The following is an 18,468-nucleotide window of genomic DNA, read 5'->3' as shown; positions in this document are numbered from 1 at the left end:
GGGGTCTGGGTTCCATCTCTGGTCAGGGAACTAGATCCCACATGCATGCTGCAACTAAGAGTTCGCATGCCGCAACTAAGGAGCAGGTGAGGCGCAACTAAGGCGCCCTGAAGCCACAACTAAGAAGCCCTGGAGCCACAACTAAGGAGCCCTAGAGCCACAACAAAGGAGCCCGCCTGCTGCAACTAAGACTCAGTGCAACCAAATAAATAAATAAATATTAAAAAAAAAAAAAGGGCTTCCCTGGTGGCGCAGTGGTTGAGAGTCCACCTGCCAATGCAGGGGACATGGGTTCATGCCCTGGTCTGGGAAGATCCCACATGCTGCGGAGCAGCTAGGCCCGTGAGCCATGGCTGTTGAGCCTGCGCGTCCAGAGCCTGTGCTCCGCAACGGGAGAGGCCACAACAGTGAGAGGCCCATATACTGCAAAAAACAAAACAAAACAAAAAAAACCCCACAATCATTCCATGATACCTCACTGCTTTGGTGTCCACAAGAGATAAACCAACCATTAAATATTACAAGGGTACCAAACAATGGTTTTTAGTAAAGAACGTGTCAGCAGTGAGACCCCATGAACTTATGCCAGTAACCTTCAAACAGTCCCTATGAAGTCAATTCTCAACCCTGGCTGCAGAGCTGCCTTGTACAGTTGTACACGCTGTGCACTGCACAACCATATTTGACAGCCTTACCTGGCTGTTCATCAAATTCACCTGTGCAATCTTATAAACACACATTTCCCAGGCCCGACTCCTGGAGACTCGGGTTCAGCAGGTCTGAGTTGGTATCCCAGGAATGAATCCAAGGCTAAGCAAGGTTCAGAAGCACTGAAATTATCTCCTTCACATACCTGGGGGAGTCACCTGAATTTTCTGGTCATCCAGCTCCTCTTCCTGTGGCATCAAGGCCACAAAACAAGGGGGCATATTCTGGCGGGGTGTGTATCTGCACACTGCCATGACCTCCTTCTCCAGACACTTGGTGAGTAGAGCACTGAACAGGGTTGAGCTCCCTGGAAAACAAACATCCCGGGGGTCTGTATCCTAAAGATGTCTCCTCCTTTCTTAGCCCATGTTATAAACCTACAGTTTCTCTTCCATTTTCTTAAAAGCGTTTATGATACTTTGATAGGTCAGGGGTGATGGACCCAGAGGTGAGGGTAAAGTGAGGGTAGCAGAGGCACAGAAAGGAAGAGAAAGGAAAGGTCACCTCAAATACTCCATTTAGGGGTGTGAATTATTACTGTCAGTTCACTTTTACTATCATTAGGCTAATGACATAAGCCCTAGTTGCGGATGAAAACCAGTCAGGTCAGATCCGGGAGGTTCATTAGCTATAGCACAGAGGAACATAGGTCTGGACAGCACAAATAAACCCAATGGCCAAGTTCATATCATCTTTAATTGCAACACTAGGGAAGGAGCCAGGTTTATTTTTTTGTTTTTCCCGAACTCTTTATCTGATGCCTCAAAGAAAGAATTTCATAGCAACTAAGTTTTAAATATGCTAATTTTATATCCCCTCCTGGATATTCACAATGCTATCAGTATATTATAGTTCCTAAAGAAATCTCTTTAACCTTGTTTAGTCCTACGTTTCCAAAATTTATTTGAGCATGAAACACTTTCAAAATACCCAGTAACACATCCTATATAGTTTCCAGCAGCAGCCATTTAGGAATGCTGCTCAGTAAATTGCCTTCTGCGTTGCTTATTCGTTTATCCTTGGTTTATGCCCCTTACCATTTATCAGGGACTCCTCGGGGTACACGAACAGGGAGGGCCTCAGGTAATGGTGCTTCTTCAGCATTATCAAGGGCTTGAAACCGATGAGAATCAAACCTGGTTCATCAAACCGTTTAAGCTCTTCTGTTTCCTCTTTCTCTAATACAATCTGACGACTCGCATAGGTCTATAGAAGGGGAACAACAAGGGCCACATAGCGAGGCTACACAGAGATGCGAAATGGTTGCCATATGACACTAGCAAGTTAAGATCAGCTTTCTTCTAAGGAGCAGGAAGAGAGCTCATCAGAGGCATCTTCCTGCTATCAACAGCAATTGACGTGTACTGAGTGCCAGCCAGGCACTTTACTTTTGCCACCCAGTTTATCATCTGTAACAATCCTAGGCAGTAAATGTTAAAAACTCTGTTTTACAGATGAGTGAACTGAAGCTCTATAGTTAGTAACTTGCTCCAGAGTATACAACTGAATTGGGCTTTGAACTGTACCACATCTGTCTGGTGCTAAAGGCCATGCTCTTCAGGCATTTGTTCCTTCCCTCATTTAATGTGTACTAAACCCTCAGCATCATCCCTGACACACAAAGGATGCTCAAACCTTACCTACTTATTGAGAGGACCTACGTCAGGTATTGTGCTAGGTCTCAGTGTAGGAGGCTCACACACACACACACATACACACATACTACTTCCAAACTTTAACATTTGCATTTTGATCCTAAATATGTGATTAGTAACAGAACTTAGTAAAGGTCAAATTTGGGTTTTATAAACAAAAACAGAGCCCTTAAGACTTTTTGTAGGCACAGTTAATCAAGAAAGAAACTTAGTAACCGGAAGAGCTACTGCCTATGAATAAACCAACATGGAAAACTAGCTACTTCCAAAATGGAAGGAGAAATTTCTTGTCGTCTTCTCCTCCTGAAAAGTAGGGCAAGACACTCTGGCCTGAAATTTGTGCTCCAAAAGACATCTCAAGGGTTGAATCAAAATAATATTTAATTTTAGTCACTTAGTTGATCCTTCTAGGTCCTGAACTTAGGCAAAATCGCTCTCCCACGTTTTGCATAACTAAAAAGGAAGGATGACTCACTTGATTTTAATTTCAGATATCAAATCCTTCTATAGGGAACTACATTCAATATCCTGAGATAAACCATATGGAAAAGAATATTTTAAAATGTATATATATGTATAACAGAATCACCTTGCTGTACAGCAGAAATTAACAGAACTTTGTAAATCAACTGTACTTCAATTTTAAAAAAATCCTTCTATAGATTGAACAAAGGTGAGAGGATGAGGAGAGAGAATGTTCTGCATCCTTAGTCTGTCTTTCAGATTAAGAAAGGCATGAGGGTATCATTTCAAGGCACAGGAAAAACTGGTTAGTTTGGCAAGAAAAAAAAAAAATCTCTCCCTAAAACGAGGGCACTTCACACCTAACACACTTTCTTTCCCTAGCTCATCTCCCTAGTTAACTATAAAACAATTTCTGCCACTGTACTGGAATTAGACTGTTAAGACTCAGAGTAGCATGTGCTGTCTGATCGAGGGCTGAAGTTTTCACTGACACCTCTTCCAAATACTGGCTCTAACTTTCTAGTTCCCAAGTTATTACTGATCTAGATGCCACATTCCAAAGGGTAATGACAACAGCTTGGCTAGAAAGATGCGCACATGAAAGTTATTTAACTAGTTAGGCTGATCATGTCTCCCCCTCCCTGTTAACTCTTCAACAGGACAAAATTCAGTAAGAAGGCAGAGACCTACCTGGGACCTCTTGGTGTCGCTAGGCAAAAGCAAACTGCCTGTATTTACATTAAATGTCCGGGTCTTGGTTTTCACTGGTTCATTTGTTTCCCGATAAAGCCTCACTGGAGAAGGTTTGAGAGCCTTCTGGACCATATTATAAATGCCAACAGTGAGCGCTACATCTTTGTTGAGCTTAAGCTTCAACCTGAAGGAGAGAAAAATTTTTTAATTTGGACAGAAAGAGTATATTTTCCTATCTAAAATTCATTCATGGCACCCAGGCCCTGATTTGTTTTATTCTCTCCAATAACTTAAGCTTTTCGAATACAAATATAAAGCTTTTTAATAATACAATGGAGTTTGCTGTAATACATCTCAGGGTCTATATTGCAAAAAATTAGTCTCAGAATGTATTGTTAACTCCTTAAAATAATGATAAAGAATGTACCATAATAAAAATAATGATTTTTTAAATTGAGCCTAGCAATTTATCAAATCACTTTACAGTTACTCTCATTTAATCATCATAATAATCCTATAAGTACTATATTATCTGCTGCTTCTGCTTGTCTAGTATACCTTCCTTCTTATTTTAACAATGAAACCCCAATTTTTCTTAGGGAACCACCCTTCCCCCACTGCAGTTTGGGAAAATGTTCATCCAGGTGCTATGCTTTACCCTGACCAAGAGATGGGCACATCTGGCCCAGGCTCAAGCCATCAGACCTATTCTCCTGAGAATCTGGGTCTTAAACAGTGACCAAGAAAGGACACAGTTGGAGAGGATGCTTGCTGACAGTGGTACCCCAAAGACACTGTCAATAATTCTTATTTTCTAGATTCCTGGCACCACCCTGGTTCCTATACTACCCATCCTATTCAGGATTTTGTTTTAATATTCTGAAATTAGTCAAGAGTCAGTTTCTGTTACTTGCTACCCAATAACCTTGTTGTTGTCATTTTTACAGATGAAAACACTGAGGCTCAGGGATGTTATCTAACTTGCCCAAAGACATACAACTAATGAAAACTGGTATTCAAATTCACGTATGTCTGATTCAAAGCTCAGGTATTTTTCCACTATAACATTTTGCTCCAGAGTATTTATATCAACATCTTAAGCAGCAATAGGACCTCTTGAAAATGTGTTCTATAATAAAGACAACATGCAAAAATATTTACAGGGCTTCCCTGGTGGCACAGTGGTTGAGAGTCCGCCTGCTGATGAAGGGGACACGAGTTCGTGCCCCGGTCTGGGAGGATCCCACGTGCCGCAGAGCGGCTGGGCCCGTGAGCCATGGCCGCTGAGCCTGCGCGTCCGGAGCCTGTGCTCCGCAATGGGAGAGGCCACAACAGTGAGAGGCCCATATACAGCAAAAAAAAAAAAAAAAAAAAATTTACAATACAATACTGTGGGGAAAAAAGGCAGAACAGAAAAATAACCTGTGCTACACATTCTCTTCATGCACACACATAACATTCTCTAGGATAGACCATATACTGAGACACAAGACAAGTCTAAATACATCTAAAAATTTTGAAATTGGAAATTCCCTGGTGGTCCAGTGGTTAGGACTCTGCGCTTCCACTGCAGGGGACACAGGTCAATCCCTGGTCAGGGAACTAAGATCTCACATGCTGTGCAGTGCAACCAAAAAAAAAAAAAAAGGATTGCTATCATACAAAATATGTTCTTTACCCAAAATGGAACTAAGTTAGAGATCCACAACAAAGCGAAATCTGGGAAAACCTCAAATATTTGGAAAGTAAACAATACAATTCTAAATAACCCAGGAGGTCAAAGGAGAAATCACAAGGGAAATTTAAAATGATTTTGAACTGAATGAAAGTAAAAACACAACATATCAAAAGGTATAGGATGCAGCTAAATCAGTGCTCAGAGGGAAATTTATAGCTTTAAAACCTTTATCCCAAAAGAAGAAAAGTCTTAAATTAATAACCCAATCTTCACTGTTGTAGAATGTTTAGCAGTATTTACTTTAAAGAAGAGAACATGTTTAAACAAGTTATAGCTAGTTCAAAGGTATATTGGTTCACACAGTAGAAAGAACATTGGTTTGGGACAGAGCCCTGACTAGAAATTTTAGGTTCCTGGAGTAAGCACCTGGTAGGTACAATTTGGTAATGTATGATGTGCCCCAGAGATGAGTGTTAGTAACAGATGGGCATTAGTAATAACACCACCCATTTGATGGCTTCCTACTTTAAATTATTCCGGCTTACTAGGTGTTAAACACAGTTGTTTAAAGGCTGCTGAAGGAGAGCTGACAATAAATGTAACCAATTTAAAAACTGCACAATCTGCAAAAGTAGTTTTTAAAAATTGTTGTGCCCTCTAAATTTTAGTATCCTGGGAAAAAGCACTGGTCAATGTGGTCTACTCTGGCCTCAGGCTTCAAGTGACCTTGGTTCTATTTCTGAACCAAAAGAGCAAATTGGTTAGTGCCCCCACCCCATATTAAATGTTCACATTTATAAACTAAGGTACCTTTCGACCTTCAAAATGTCATAACTCTAAGTTAAGACAGAGTTATAGTATAACATCATGTGGTTTATGTCATACCAAGGAAAGGAAAATGTGAAAGCCCACAGCACAAAATAAGCTGCTTATGTTAAACTTCATCTGAAATGATTTAAGGTTAATAAATGTTACTAATGGGTAGGTTTCAACCCAACTGAAGCACTATTTTTATAGATTAAATGAGGTAATTATGTTAACAAAGAACTTAGGACATACAGATGAACCGGTTTGCAGGGCAGAAATAGAGACACAGGGCTTCCCTGGTGGCGCAGTGGTTAAGAATCCGCCTGCTGGTGCAGGGGACACGGGTTCGAGCCCTGGTCCGGGATGATACCACATGCTGTGGAGCAACTAAGCCCGTGCACCACAGCTACTGGGCCTGTGCTCTAGAGCCCACAAGCCACAACTACTGGGCTCACGTGCTGCAACTACTGAAGCCTGCCCACCCTAGAGTCCATGCTCTGCAACAAGAGAAGCCACCTCAATGAGAAGCCCATGAACTGCAACGCCCCGTGCACAGCAAGAAAGACCCAACGCAGCCAAAAATAAATAAATAAATTTATTAAAAAAGAAAGAAAGAAAGAAAGAGAGATACAGATGTAGAGAACAAACGTATAGACACCAAGGGGGGAAAGTGGCAGGGGTGGGAGTGGTGGTGTGATGAATTGGGAGATTGGGATTGACATATATACACTAATATGTATAAAATGGATAACTAATAAGAACCTGCAGTATAAAAAATAAATAAAATTCAAATAAAAAAAGAAAAAAAGAACTTAGGACAGTGCCTGGCACACAATAATTATGCAATAAAATAATTCTATTATTTTATTATAGCAAGAATAAGTGTAATAATTTTCTAAGCCTTAGGCAATTAATTCTCAAACAGCTCCAATTTATTATTATTACTACCAAGTATCCTATAATGACTCTTTCACAAAATAGTAAGAATAGCTAATGTTTATAATTACTACGTTATTCCATTTAATCATCACAGCAGCCCTATAAAGAGGGACCATTTTTGCTTCCATTTTACTGAGGCTCAGAGAAGTTACATGATTTACCCCAGGTCACGCAGCAGAGGACTAGAATCCGAGCCAATCTGACTCTAGAACCTACTTTTTTTTTTTTTTTTTTTTTGCGGTACGCGGGCCTCTCACTGCTATGGCCTCTCCCGTTGCGGAGCACAGGCTCCGGACGCGCAGGCTCAGCGGCCATGGCTCACGGGCCCAGCTGCTCTGTGGCATGTGGGATCTTCCCGGACCGGGGCATGAACCCGCGTCCCCTGCATCGGCAGGCGGACTCTCAACCACTGCACCACCAGGGAAGCCCTAGAACCTACTTTTAACCGCCATTTTATGCCCCCTGCCACTCCCACCAATGTGTGTAGATTTCCAAATTGTAGTAGTAACAATATTCCACTATTTCAGGAAGGAGAAAAGGTGACAGGGTGATTGTTTGAGGAAAGAGAAATAGTTCCTGGGAGGAAAAGGAGAACAATGACAAAACTATAACTGTAGCAATGAGCTGCTTCATGGTTTCCTTAAAATATTTAATTTCATGGGTTTTCTAGTAGAATTGTCAGTAATCTCTTGAAAACATCTCAAAAACTACCAATGGTCTTATTCCTCTATACTGAGGAAACTAGTCTAAAATGAAAGTCTGATGCTCTTTAGGAAGAAACACTGAGGCGGCCTTTGGATTCTAACGTCAAAGGTCTCTAAAGGAAGATAATCCAACCACCTGGTTCTTACTGGTCTCAAGTTTATAAGAAATTAGAATAACAATTTTAACAGCAATGATAATAACTAAAATTTATTGAGTTTTTGCTCTATACCAGGTACTGTCGTTATCCCCAATTTACAGAGAAGAAAACAGACAATGTCCTAGTGAGTGCAACTGAGGATACCGTTAGCCGCAACTGTTTACCCCAAAGGAGTGGAGAGCTGTTTTATTTTGGAGAAATAGCATACCAGCTCTTTCTAGAGAAATAGAAGCAAATAGCTTGTGCTATCCTGAAATAAAGCAAGTTTTGTTTGTTTGTTTGTTTTTTGCGGTATGCGGGCCTCTCACTGTTGTGGCCTCTCCCGTTGCGGAGCAGAGGCTCCGGACGCGCAGGCTCAGCGGCCATGGCTCACGGGCCCAGCTGCTCCGCAGCACGTGGGATCCTCCCAGACCGGGGCACGAACCCGTGTCCCCTGCATTGGCAGGCGGACTCTCAACCACTGCTCCACCAGGGAAGCCCTAAAGCAAGTTTTTTAGAGGAACAGTGAGGCAGTGGTACAGCCCAGAGTTAAGGAGCCAGGGAGGTCAAAGCCATGCACTGCTTATGATCAGTTAGGGGCCTCGTGGACAGCTGACCCAGGCTTAGTGCCTACCTGTAGAGCACGCGCTTCCTGGTCTCCTTGGCGCGAACCTTCCTCAACAGGTCTCTGAGCTTGCTTGACTCCTCAAAGTGAACCCCTATGTCCTCATCCTCTGCTATGCTGATAATATCTCTGTAGAACAAGGATATGTCAAAGCCCCCACGTTTCCTTAGGTGCAACAAGTCAAGGAAGATACCTGGAGCGAGGATAGACAAAAGTGAGGGGAAACAATTTCCAGCAAGGGAGAATTTTTTTCAGTTAAGCTTAAATATGCTGTTAAAAGCTCCCAAAGAACTAGATTGATTATAAACATTTTCAGGACTTAGAGAAAGTGGTTAAGGGGATCAGCTGCTCTAATGACTTCAGACAACTTATTCAAATAACCACCATTTGTGGTGGCGTTAAAGTCAAGAAAAGCCCTCAGGTAGAGCCCTTCAGACAACTAATGGCCTGGTCATTTTCACTGGGAATATGACATAGGGGTCTCCCCCAGCTTCACTTTGTTTCATTTTACTCTGAAGGGTGAAAAGCAACTATTTGACATCAGCTATAAAGAAGCAAAAAAAATTAGGGCTTCCCTCGTGGCGCAAGTGGTTGAGAGTCCGCCTGCCGATGCAGGGGACACGGGTTCGTGCCCCAGTCTGGGAGGATCCCACATGCCGCGGAGCGGCTGCGCCCGTGAGCCATGGCCGCTGAGCCTGCGCGTCCGGAGCCTGTGCTCCGCAACGGGAGAGGCCACAGCAGTGAGAGGCCCGCGTACCGCAAAAAAAAAAAAAAAATTAAGTGCCAAGTTAAAAGAACAGGGTGGGTACTTCCCTGGAGGTCCAGTGGTTAAGACTCCTCGATTCCATTGCAGGGGGCACGGGTCCAATCCCTGGTCGGGGAACTAAGATCCCACAAGCCACACAATGCGGCCAAAGAAATAAAACAAAAGAACGGGGGAATGCCGACCTGTGTCACGGAGATCCCCAGCTTTGGTCCTGGCCCTGCTGGCTTTGGCACTGTCGTTGCCGTGGGGGTCATCTTCATTGGTGAAAAGCATGATCCTCTTATGGCTCATCTTGAACTGGACATCGCTAAAGAGGTTGGCACAGACCCACAGCACTTCACTTAGGGAGTAGTCAGATCCATGGCCAATTAGGTCTTGGAAATGTTTCTTCCCCTCCTGCCCCTTAAAGTGGTCAAGCTCTAGCACTCGTTTAGCACCTGATCAGAGAGACAGGGAGTCAAATGGGCAGAAAAGTCGGAACAGCGTCAGTGTTTTATAAGACTAACAGAAGCTCTTTCTCACCCAGAGCTGTTTAACCCACATAACAAAAGTCTACACCCCAGTAAGGACCCCCTTGTGCAGGAAAGCATACTCCCGGTCAAGATGTTATCCGCTTCCTTCTCTACATCCCTCTTTGTGCACATTAGTGACCTTCTCACGTAAGGGAAAAGCTGATCTTAGAATACTACTGACCTGGATTATCCAATTCCTGCAAGACGTAAATATTTTTGAAATTCACTGAATTTTTGTCCTTCTTGGTACCATAGAACACCACTGCCAAGAGATCTCGATCACTGCTTATGATCTTACTGGTGTATACACTCCGGATACACTGAAAAAACAAACATAAAGTTTCTATTAATATTTAACTACATACCACTAAACTTAAGCTCCACAGGTGCCTGACACATAGTAGGGCACTCAATATATATTTGCTGAATTTGTCATGGCATTAGAGTAAGGCGTGACCCCTACCTTCAGGAAACTCATAATCCAGTGAGGGTGATGGTCATTTATATTATGTATAACACAAAGCAAAGTGTGGTTAAGTATACAACAGACATATAAGCAGTCCCTACAATAAGAAATCAGAGAATTCAAAACATGAATATACTCAGGAAGGAAACTCTGCTATAGGGAAATAAAAATAAATAAAAGCCCAGCACTAGAATAGGAAAACCTGGATTTCAGTCCCAATGATGTCACTTACTTAATTGGCTGAGTTTGAACAGGCCATTTGATCATTCCTCAAGTAGCTTTTTTTTTTTTCTTTAATGTGGACCATTTTTAAAGTCTTTATTGAATTTTTTACAATATTACTTCTGTTTATGTTTTGGTTTTTTGGCCCCAAAGCATGTGAGATCTTAGCTCTCTGACCAGGGATCAAACTTGCACCCCCTGCGTTGGAAGGTGAAGTCTTAACCACTGGACCACCAGGGAAGTCTCTTTTCCTCAAGTAGCTTGATACCAAGAAACAAAATTTACATATATAAAATAATTACATATATAAAAGGTTTAAGTGAATGTTAGTATGTGTGACATTAATAAATAATGGAAAATAAATCTATACCTACTAAAAGCAACTTTTGAAATAAAATTTGCCTAATTACACAATTAAACACATCAGTATTCCAGGAAATATAAACTAAAGCCATATCCAGTAAATCAGTGTCTCATAAGTGGTCAGTCCTGGTGGCCTATAATTCTGGGGGTACTGACAAAATTAAGTTTCTGATTCTGCAAAGCTGAGGAATAAACCAACCATGGTGACCCCCCTCCATATCCTGCTTGAGACTCTACCTGGCCTTCCTCCATAGCAATTCTCTCCTTAAATGTAGAACTTATGGTATGTCTAGTCATTGACAGTTATCTTCATGGCAAGCAATCATTTCTTTCTATTTATTTATGTATTTATTTTTCATATTTATTTATTTATTTGGCTACGCCGGGAGGGATCTTTAGTTGAGGCATGCAAGATCTTAGTTGTAGCATGCAGGATCTAGTTCCCTGACCAGGGATCAAACCTGTGCCCCCTGCAGTGGAAGTCTTAACCACTGGACTGCCAGGGAAGTCCCAGTGAGGGCTTCTTTAGGTTCTACGATTGAACACCCCCCCCCACACACACACACAAACTAAAATAGAATTTTAGAAAATGTATTTTCATTGCTCCTTATCAAACACATTACGTTCATCAGTGAATGTTTCACTTATTCACTACATAATACTACAGTTGCTTCTGGGTTCTCTAGGCGTTAGCATTTCATGAACCCTTTCAAATTACATGTAGAACTGTATCTTTTTGGGGAGAGGGTACATAGCCTTCATCACATCTTCAAAGAGGTCCATGGGGCTTCCCTGGTGGTGCAGTGGTTGAGAGTCCGCCTGCCAATGCAGGGGACACGGGTTCGTGCCCCGGTCCGGGAAGATCCCACATGCCGCAGAGCGGCTGGGCCCGTGAGCCATGGCCGCTGAGCCTGTGCTCCGCAACGGGAGAGGCCACAACAGTGAGAGGCCCGCGTACCGCAAAAAAAAAAAAAAAAAGACGTCCATGATCCAAAAAAGGTTAAAGCAGTGCTCCTCAAAGAGTGATCTTCAAACAACATCAGCGTCACCTGGGAGCTCTGTTGGAAATGCAAATTCTTGGTCCCTCCTCTAGACCTATAGAATCAGAAATTCTGATTGCAGGGTAAGGCCCTGCAATCTGTGTCAACAGCCCTGCAGGTGATTCTGATGTAGGTTAAAGTTTGCAAACCACTGCTTTAAAGTTAAGAATTGTTTTTATTAATTCTTTTTTTAGATGCAAGATATTCTGACTTGTCAATTGCAAGAACTGTTTGTGTACAAATTAGGACATGAGAAGCTTCTGTTTGGTTCCAAACTCCAAAAATATGAGAAATGAGATGTACAACAAATCCTTAAAACTTCTTCTCTATGAAGAAATAGTAATCTTTTTAATTGAGGTAAAATTCACATAACAAAATTAATCATTTAAGTGAACAATCCAGTGTTCAATTTAGTACATTCACAATGTTGTGCAACCACCACTTCTATCTAGTTCCCAAACATTTTTATCATCCCAAAAGCAAACCCCATACCAATTAAGCAGTTGCTCCCTCCCCTGCAGCCCCTGGTAACCACCAACCTGCATTCTCTATGGATTATCTATTCTATACTTCATATAAATGTAATCATACAGCATGTGACCTTTTGCCTGGCTTCTTTCACTTAATGTAATGTTTTCAAGGTTCATGCACCTTGTAGCATGTATCACTACTTCATTCCTTTTTATGACTAATATTCTACTGTATATATAAACATTTTGTATATCCACTTAAAAAGTTTTAGAATGAGATAGGGGTGGTGATTATTGCATGACATGAATGACTAAATACCCTAAAACTGTATACTTTAAAATAGTTAATTTTGTTATGTGAATTATACCTCAATTTAAAAAATAAAAATATTTAATCCTCATAATTTGACAAAGTAGGTACTATTATTTTATTTTTTATTTTTAATAAATTTATTTATTCATTTATTTATTTTTGGCTGCACTGGGTCTTCATTGCTGCACACGGGCTTTCGTTGCGGTGCACAGGCTTCTCACTGTGGTGGCTTCTCTTGTTGCGCAGCATGGGCTCTAGGTGCGCGGGCGTCAGTAGTTGTGGCTCACGGGCTCTAGAGTGCAGGCTCAGTAGTTGTGGCGCACGGGCTTAGTTGCTCCGCGGCATGTGGGATCTTCCCGGACCAGGGCTCGAAACTGTGTCCCCTGCATTGGCAGGTGGATTCTTAACCACTGTGCCACAAGGGAAGCCCAAAGTAGGCACTATTATTATCTCAATTTTACAGATGAGAAAAGATATCAAGAGCTTCAGCAACTCTTCCGATATCATACAGTTTATAAGTGGCAGAATCAAGATCTGAGTAGCTGTTTTTTATTTAATTGGGTAAACACCTAGGAGGGGAACTGCTGGGTCATATAAGTCGTCTACGTTTAACTCTTTGAGGAACTGCCAAACTGTTTTCCACAACAGCTGATCCATTTCACATTCCCACCGACAATGTATAAGAGTTCCAATTTCTGCATCCTTGTCAACACTTCTTATTGTCCCTTTTTCTTTTTTTTTTGTAAATTACAGCAGTCCTAGTGGGTGGGTACGATACCTCATTGTGGTTTTGATTTGTATTTCTCTAATACCTAAAAATATTGAGCATCTTTTCATGTGCTTTTGGCCATTTGTACATCTTTAGAGAAATGTATATTCAAGTTTTGTGACCATTTTTAAATTGGGTTGTTTGTCTTTTTGTTGTAATAATCTTTTTCAACCACAGGTAATACTCAACTACAAAAGGACTCATTTCCACACCATAATAGCTGGAACTTCCTTCCTTCTTTTACACTGACATCTCTATAGGAAGAGGAGCCCACTTCTGCTACCAGGGCTAACACAGAAGGTGGGAGCAATGTAGTCCCAGTGTCGGAAGTTCAAACCCAAAATAAAATGGGCCTGTTCTCCAACACTGCTACTCTTTTTTTTTTTTTTAAGTTTATTTATTTATTTATTTTTGGCTGCGTTGGGTCTTTGTTGCTGTGTGTGAGCTTTCTCTAATTGCGGCAGGCGGGGGCTACTCTTCGTTGCAGTGCGCGGGCTTCTCATTGCAGTAGCTTCTCTTGTTGTGGAGTACAGGCTCTAGGCACACGGGCTTCAGTAGTTGTGGCACGCAGGCTCAGTAGCTGTGGCTTGGGGGCTCTAAAGCACAGGCTCAGTAGCTGTGGCACATGGGCCTAGTTGCTCCGTGGCATGTGGGATCTTCCTGGACCAGGGATTGAACCTATGTCCCCTGCATTGGCAGGCGGATTCTTAACCACTGTGCCACCAGGGAAGTCTCCATATTTTTAAAAGTGGTGTTGATACTTTCTGTTGTTTGTTTAATTAAATGAAAGGTAGTCTTACCTGGATGCTCATGTCAAAAGGAGTCAACTCATCTTCATCCTGAGTTTCAAACATGGCCTCAGAAGCATCAATCAAAAAAATCAAACTATCTCTTCCTGAATATTTATAATCTCCTATGGGGAAAAAAATAGAAGGAAATGTTTGCCCTTGTTTCATATTTATCATGTTTATTATTCATATAAAACAAACAGAGGGACTTCACTGGTGGTGCAGTGGTTAAGACTCGCACTCCCAATGCAGGGGGCTAGGGTTTGACCTCTGGTCAGGGAACTAGATCCCACATGCATGCCGCAACCAAGAGTTCACATGCCACAACTAAGGAGCTGGTGAACCGCAACTAAGGAGTCTGCCTGCCAGGGCTTCCCTGGTGGCGCAGTGGTTGAGAGTCTGCCTGCCGATGCAGGGGACACAGGTTCGTGCCCCGGTCCGGGAAGATCCTACATGCCGTGGAGCGGCTGGGCCCGTGAGCCATGGCCGCTGAGCCTGCGCGTCTGGAGCCTGTGCTCCGCAACGGGAGAGGCCACAATGGTGAGAGGCCCGCGAACCAAAAAAAAAAAGAGTCTGCCTGCCGCAACTAAGACCTGGGACAACCAAATTAATTAATTAATTAATTTAATTAAATAAATCCTCCATCATAAGCATATCAAAAAAAACCCCCAGGGCCTCCCTGGTGGCGCAGTGGTTGAGAGTCCGCCTGCCGATGCAGGGGATACGGGTTCGTGCCCCGGTCTGGGAGGATCCCATATGCCGCGGAGCGGCTGGGCCCGTGAGCCATGGCCGCTGAGCCTGTGCGTCCGGAGCCTGTGCTCCGCAACGGGAGAGGCCACAACAGTGAGAGGCCCGCGTACAGCAAAAAAAAAAAAAAACCCAAAACTTCTAAGAAATAGAATTAAAATAAAATAAAACAAATAGAGAAAAGCCCATTAAGCAAAATTATAATCTGAGGAATTCCCTAAGGTGAACACCCTTAGGGAATTCCTTGGTGGGCCAGTGGTTAGGACTCCGCGCTTTCACTGCCAAGGGCGCGGGTTCAATCGCTGGTCAAGGAACTAAGATCCCGCAAGCCACAAGCTGCGCAGTGCAGCCAAAAAAAAAGAAAAAAAGTGAACATCCTTAAAACCACCATGCACATCAGGCAACTGAATCTTGCCAGTCACCCCTGAAGCCCTCTCCAGGTCGCCTCCCAATTTTCACACGCGCCTTCCTCCCAAGAGTAATCACCATCCTGACTTTTGGTAATCACTTCATTTTTTTCTTTATAATCATCCAAGCCAACATTCCTAAACACTGGTTTTGACTTCAAAAAAAAGAAAAAGTTGTGTTTTTTTTGTTTTTTTTGTTTTTGCGGTACGCGGGCCTCTCACTGCTGTGGCCTCTCCCGTTGCGGAGCACAGGCTCCGGACGCGCAGGCTCAGCGGCCATGGCTCATGGGCCCAGCCGCTCCGCAGCACGTGGGATTTTCCCGGACTGGGGCACGAAACCCGTGTCCCCTGCATCGGCAGGCAGACTCTCAACCAGTGCACCACCAGGGAAGCTCCCCAAAAAAGTTTTTAAAGCCTCTTATAATCTGTAGATACCCCCTCTGTCTTTTGACTCATAGTTTATTTGCTGAAAAACCTGTATATTATGTCATATAGTTTTCCACCTTCTGGATTTTGCTGACTGCATTCTTTTGGTGTAGATTAACATCGTCCTCTGTCTTTTCTACTAAGGACCTAGAGAGGCTTCATCGGATTTGGGTTTTTGTTGTTTTTTTTTTTTTCTGGCATGATTACATTATAGGTGATGTTGAGTTTTTCATAAAAAGGCATATAGTGTCTGGTTGTCTCCCTTTTTGACAATGCTGCTTCCTAATGCAATAAATTTATTTACCCATCTTTTCTGAAGCAATACAGCAATACGTGTCAAGAGCCTTAAACAAAAATTCTACCTTGAGCCAGTGAATTCTACTTCTTAGGAATCTATCTTAAGAAAATAAAATATGGAAAAACCCTATGCAAAAATTTCCACAATGTTGTTTATTGAAGTAAGAAACTGAAAACTAAAATGTCCAACAGAAGGTAGAATTAACAAATTATAGCATATTTAAAATGATTTATAGAGGCTATATTTGCAGTTACATGGAAAGATATATCTATAATACAGTACGGAAAAAAGGCAGAACACAAAACTATGTATATATGTTTAAAATTCTTTTTGAAGAAGATGTAAATTTTGAAAATGTAAATTAAAATGGAAAAAAATATATGCACTATGATTACAACCATGTAAAAAATCAGATACAAACAAAAACAAACTATATATAGTTATGAAGTATAAAGAAGGATATATATGAAGGAAATATGCAAAATGCCAAAATGCTAGTAGTGGTTGTGTTAGGGTGGTAGATTACATAGATTACAGAATTCTGTTTTATATTTTATATTTCCTATATTTCTCACTTTTAAAAAATAAAAATACTTTAAAAATTTCTACCCAGGACTTAAATTAACCAGTATGTAGAGTACAGGCACCCCTTATTTCTCTTCCTTTGTCCTATGTGTTACTGTGTTGTCTGAACATATACTCCCAAACCTGCAGGCTAGGTGAGGGAATGACTCTTGTAACTGTGTTGCTTATGTATACTCTTTGGTTGTTGCAGTTATTGAAGGGTGAAAGCATTTTTACACTGAGGCCCAAGAATGAGGAAAACTACTTTCCTGGGTGAGGAAGGGTCTTATGAAGGATACCAATGTTCAGGGTCATTTATTGGAGATCAATCTACCAGTGCCCAGCAAAAGTTTAAGGCTAGGAATGTTCCATAGACTAGAGTAGGACCTGAATAAAAGAGCCTAGGGTAGCTCTGCGAAGTTCAAAGGGAGAAAAGTACTGGAGATTCTCTGGGGAGAGAAGCATGGACCACAAGACAGCAAAGATCACCCAGCAGAGATAGGTAGGGAAAGTCTTTCTTCCACACACACAAGGGTACATGTTAATGAAAGTCACTTACCACCTGCTTCAAGGCCCTCCTCTTGATCTTCTTCTTCCTCATCACCCTGATTTTTGTAGTAAGACTCCCACCCTGACATGTTGGTTACTGCTCACAAGATGAAAGAAAGTGGAGATCAGTAACAACCAAATTTAAACCTAAAAGTTATCGACCCCTAGGCTTCTTTGAGTTCTGTCTTAAAAGCTACATGTTACTCCTGAGGAACGTGGATGCTGGATCCTGCTGCCTGGAGAGCTTGGTAATTGAGATGCAAGGTAAAAGGACATGGGGGTCATTCCTGAAATAGCCTCACCTTAGCTTCCCTTAAGGACAATTCAGGGCTGGTGGCCCGTAATGACCTCTCTGACGGGTGTGCTGGGGCAGCCTGACCTGGAGGGCCAGTTCCGCCTCCGGCATCATCCGGCATATGAAAATTTATTACTATCGTGCTTTCATCATCAAAACTTATGATCTTGGTCTTTCCTTCTTGCCTTTGTATAAGGCCAAAAGAGAGAAACTGGCTACTCTGACAACCTTAAAGCAGACTCCAGAAATGTCATCAACAACATGACCTTTGCGACCAAATCCAGAAACCAGAACTTCATTATTTTCCTCAATAAAATCCAAACAACCATCATTGGGTACAAAGGCTGTGATTTTTTTTTTGCCATTCTTGATTAGCTGAACCCTGACACACTTCCTGATGGCAGAATTTGGCTGTTTGGCCCCTACTTTTTCAAGCACAATTCCCTTGGCATGAGAATCACCTCCAAAAGGGTTGGCCTTCAGGGCTGTACCCAAATGGGCTTTTTTGTACTGTTTATCATGCCACTCCTGGTCTCATCGGCGGCTACAGAGCTTCCTGGCAGTACGAAGACCGCGACACTTGCCCATCCTGCCTGCGCCGCGGGCCTGAGCGAAAGAGCTCCGGCATCATCTGGACTTGAGAGATTCCCGGTCCAGTGTACTGCGCCCTTTAGCAGACCCACTTGTCCTCATCCCGCCCCCAAATCTCCCCCAACTCCTCAGCCAGCTATGCCCAGTGGGGTCCCAAACGCAGGCGGGCCTCCAAGGCCGGGTGCGCCTCCCCTCGGAGGAAGGAACAGGGATCAGAGGCCGTCTCCACCCCTCGGCTCCGCACACTTCTGGCTGACGCTGCCCCACGATGAGGCTACGGGGACGCGCAAGGCTGAGTGGCCAAAGCAAAATGAAGCCAGCCCTGGCAGAGAGCAACAAACACAAAACTCAGCCCCCTTCCTACCTACCTTGAGCGCAATGAAGAGATCAATTTGGGCAGAAGGCAGGGCGCCGCACACGCACTGGCTCCGGCTCCCGCTCCCAATCAACGCCCTTACGTCATCACGCATA

The 18,468-nt window shown here is 42.7% G+C and overlaps 1 protein-coding gene and 1 pseudogene across 3 annotated transcripts in view; both read right to left on the bottom strand.

Moving 5' to 3' along the window:
- Positions 1-18,452, bottom strand: part of XRCC6 (X-ray repair cross complementing 6) — a 30,476-nt gene extending 12,024 nt beyond the window's left edge. The window contains exons 1-9 of one of the 2 annotated variants that reach the window (XM_082636395.1): positions 18,366-18,452; positions 17,122-17,208; positions 14,133-14,245; positions 9,871-10,009; positions 9,360-9,614; positions 8,421-8,604; positions 3,519-3,705; positions 1,746-1,914; positions 854-1,015 (exon numbers count right to left, since the gene is read on the bottom strand). In XM_082636395.1, the coding sequence (XP_082492521.1) occupies positions 854-1,015; positions 1,746-1,914; positions 3,519-3,705; positions 8,421-8,604; positions 9,360-9,614; positions 9,871-10,009; positions 14,133-14,245; positions 17,122-17,200 (1,288 nt within the window). In that variant the 5' untranslated portion in view covers positions 17,201-17,208; positions 18,366-18,452. The remainder of the gene's footprint in view (positions 1-853; positions 1,016-1,745; positions 1,915-3,518; positions 3,706-8,420; positions 8,605-9,359; positions 9,615-9,870; positions 10,010-14,132; positions 14,246-17,121; positions 17,209-18,365) is intronic. The other variant, XM_082636396.1, reaches the window with a different exon arrangement.
- LOC309812566 (small ribosomal subunit protein uS12-like) lies at positions 17,494-17,994 on the bottom strand (annotated as a pseudogene). Its single transcript has one exon. The product of its transcript is annotated as a small ribosomal subunit protein uS12-like (transcript).
- Positions 18,453-18,468: the final 16 nt, after the last annotated feature.

The sequence above is a fragment of the Mesoplodon mirus genome (assembly GCF_964341445.2).
Source record: "Mesoplodon mirus genome assembly, chromosome: 11".
Taxonomy (NCBI): domain Eukaryota; kingdom Metazoa; phylum Chordata; class Mammalia; order Artiodactyla; family Ziphiidae; genus Mesoplodon; species Mesoplodon mirus.
This window is presented reverse-complemented; position numbering and strand designations above follow the sequence as displayed.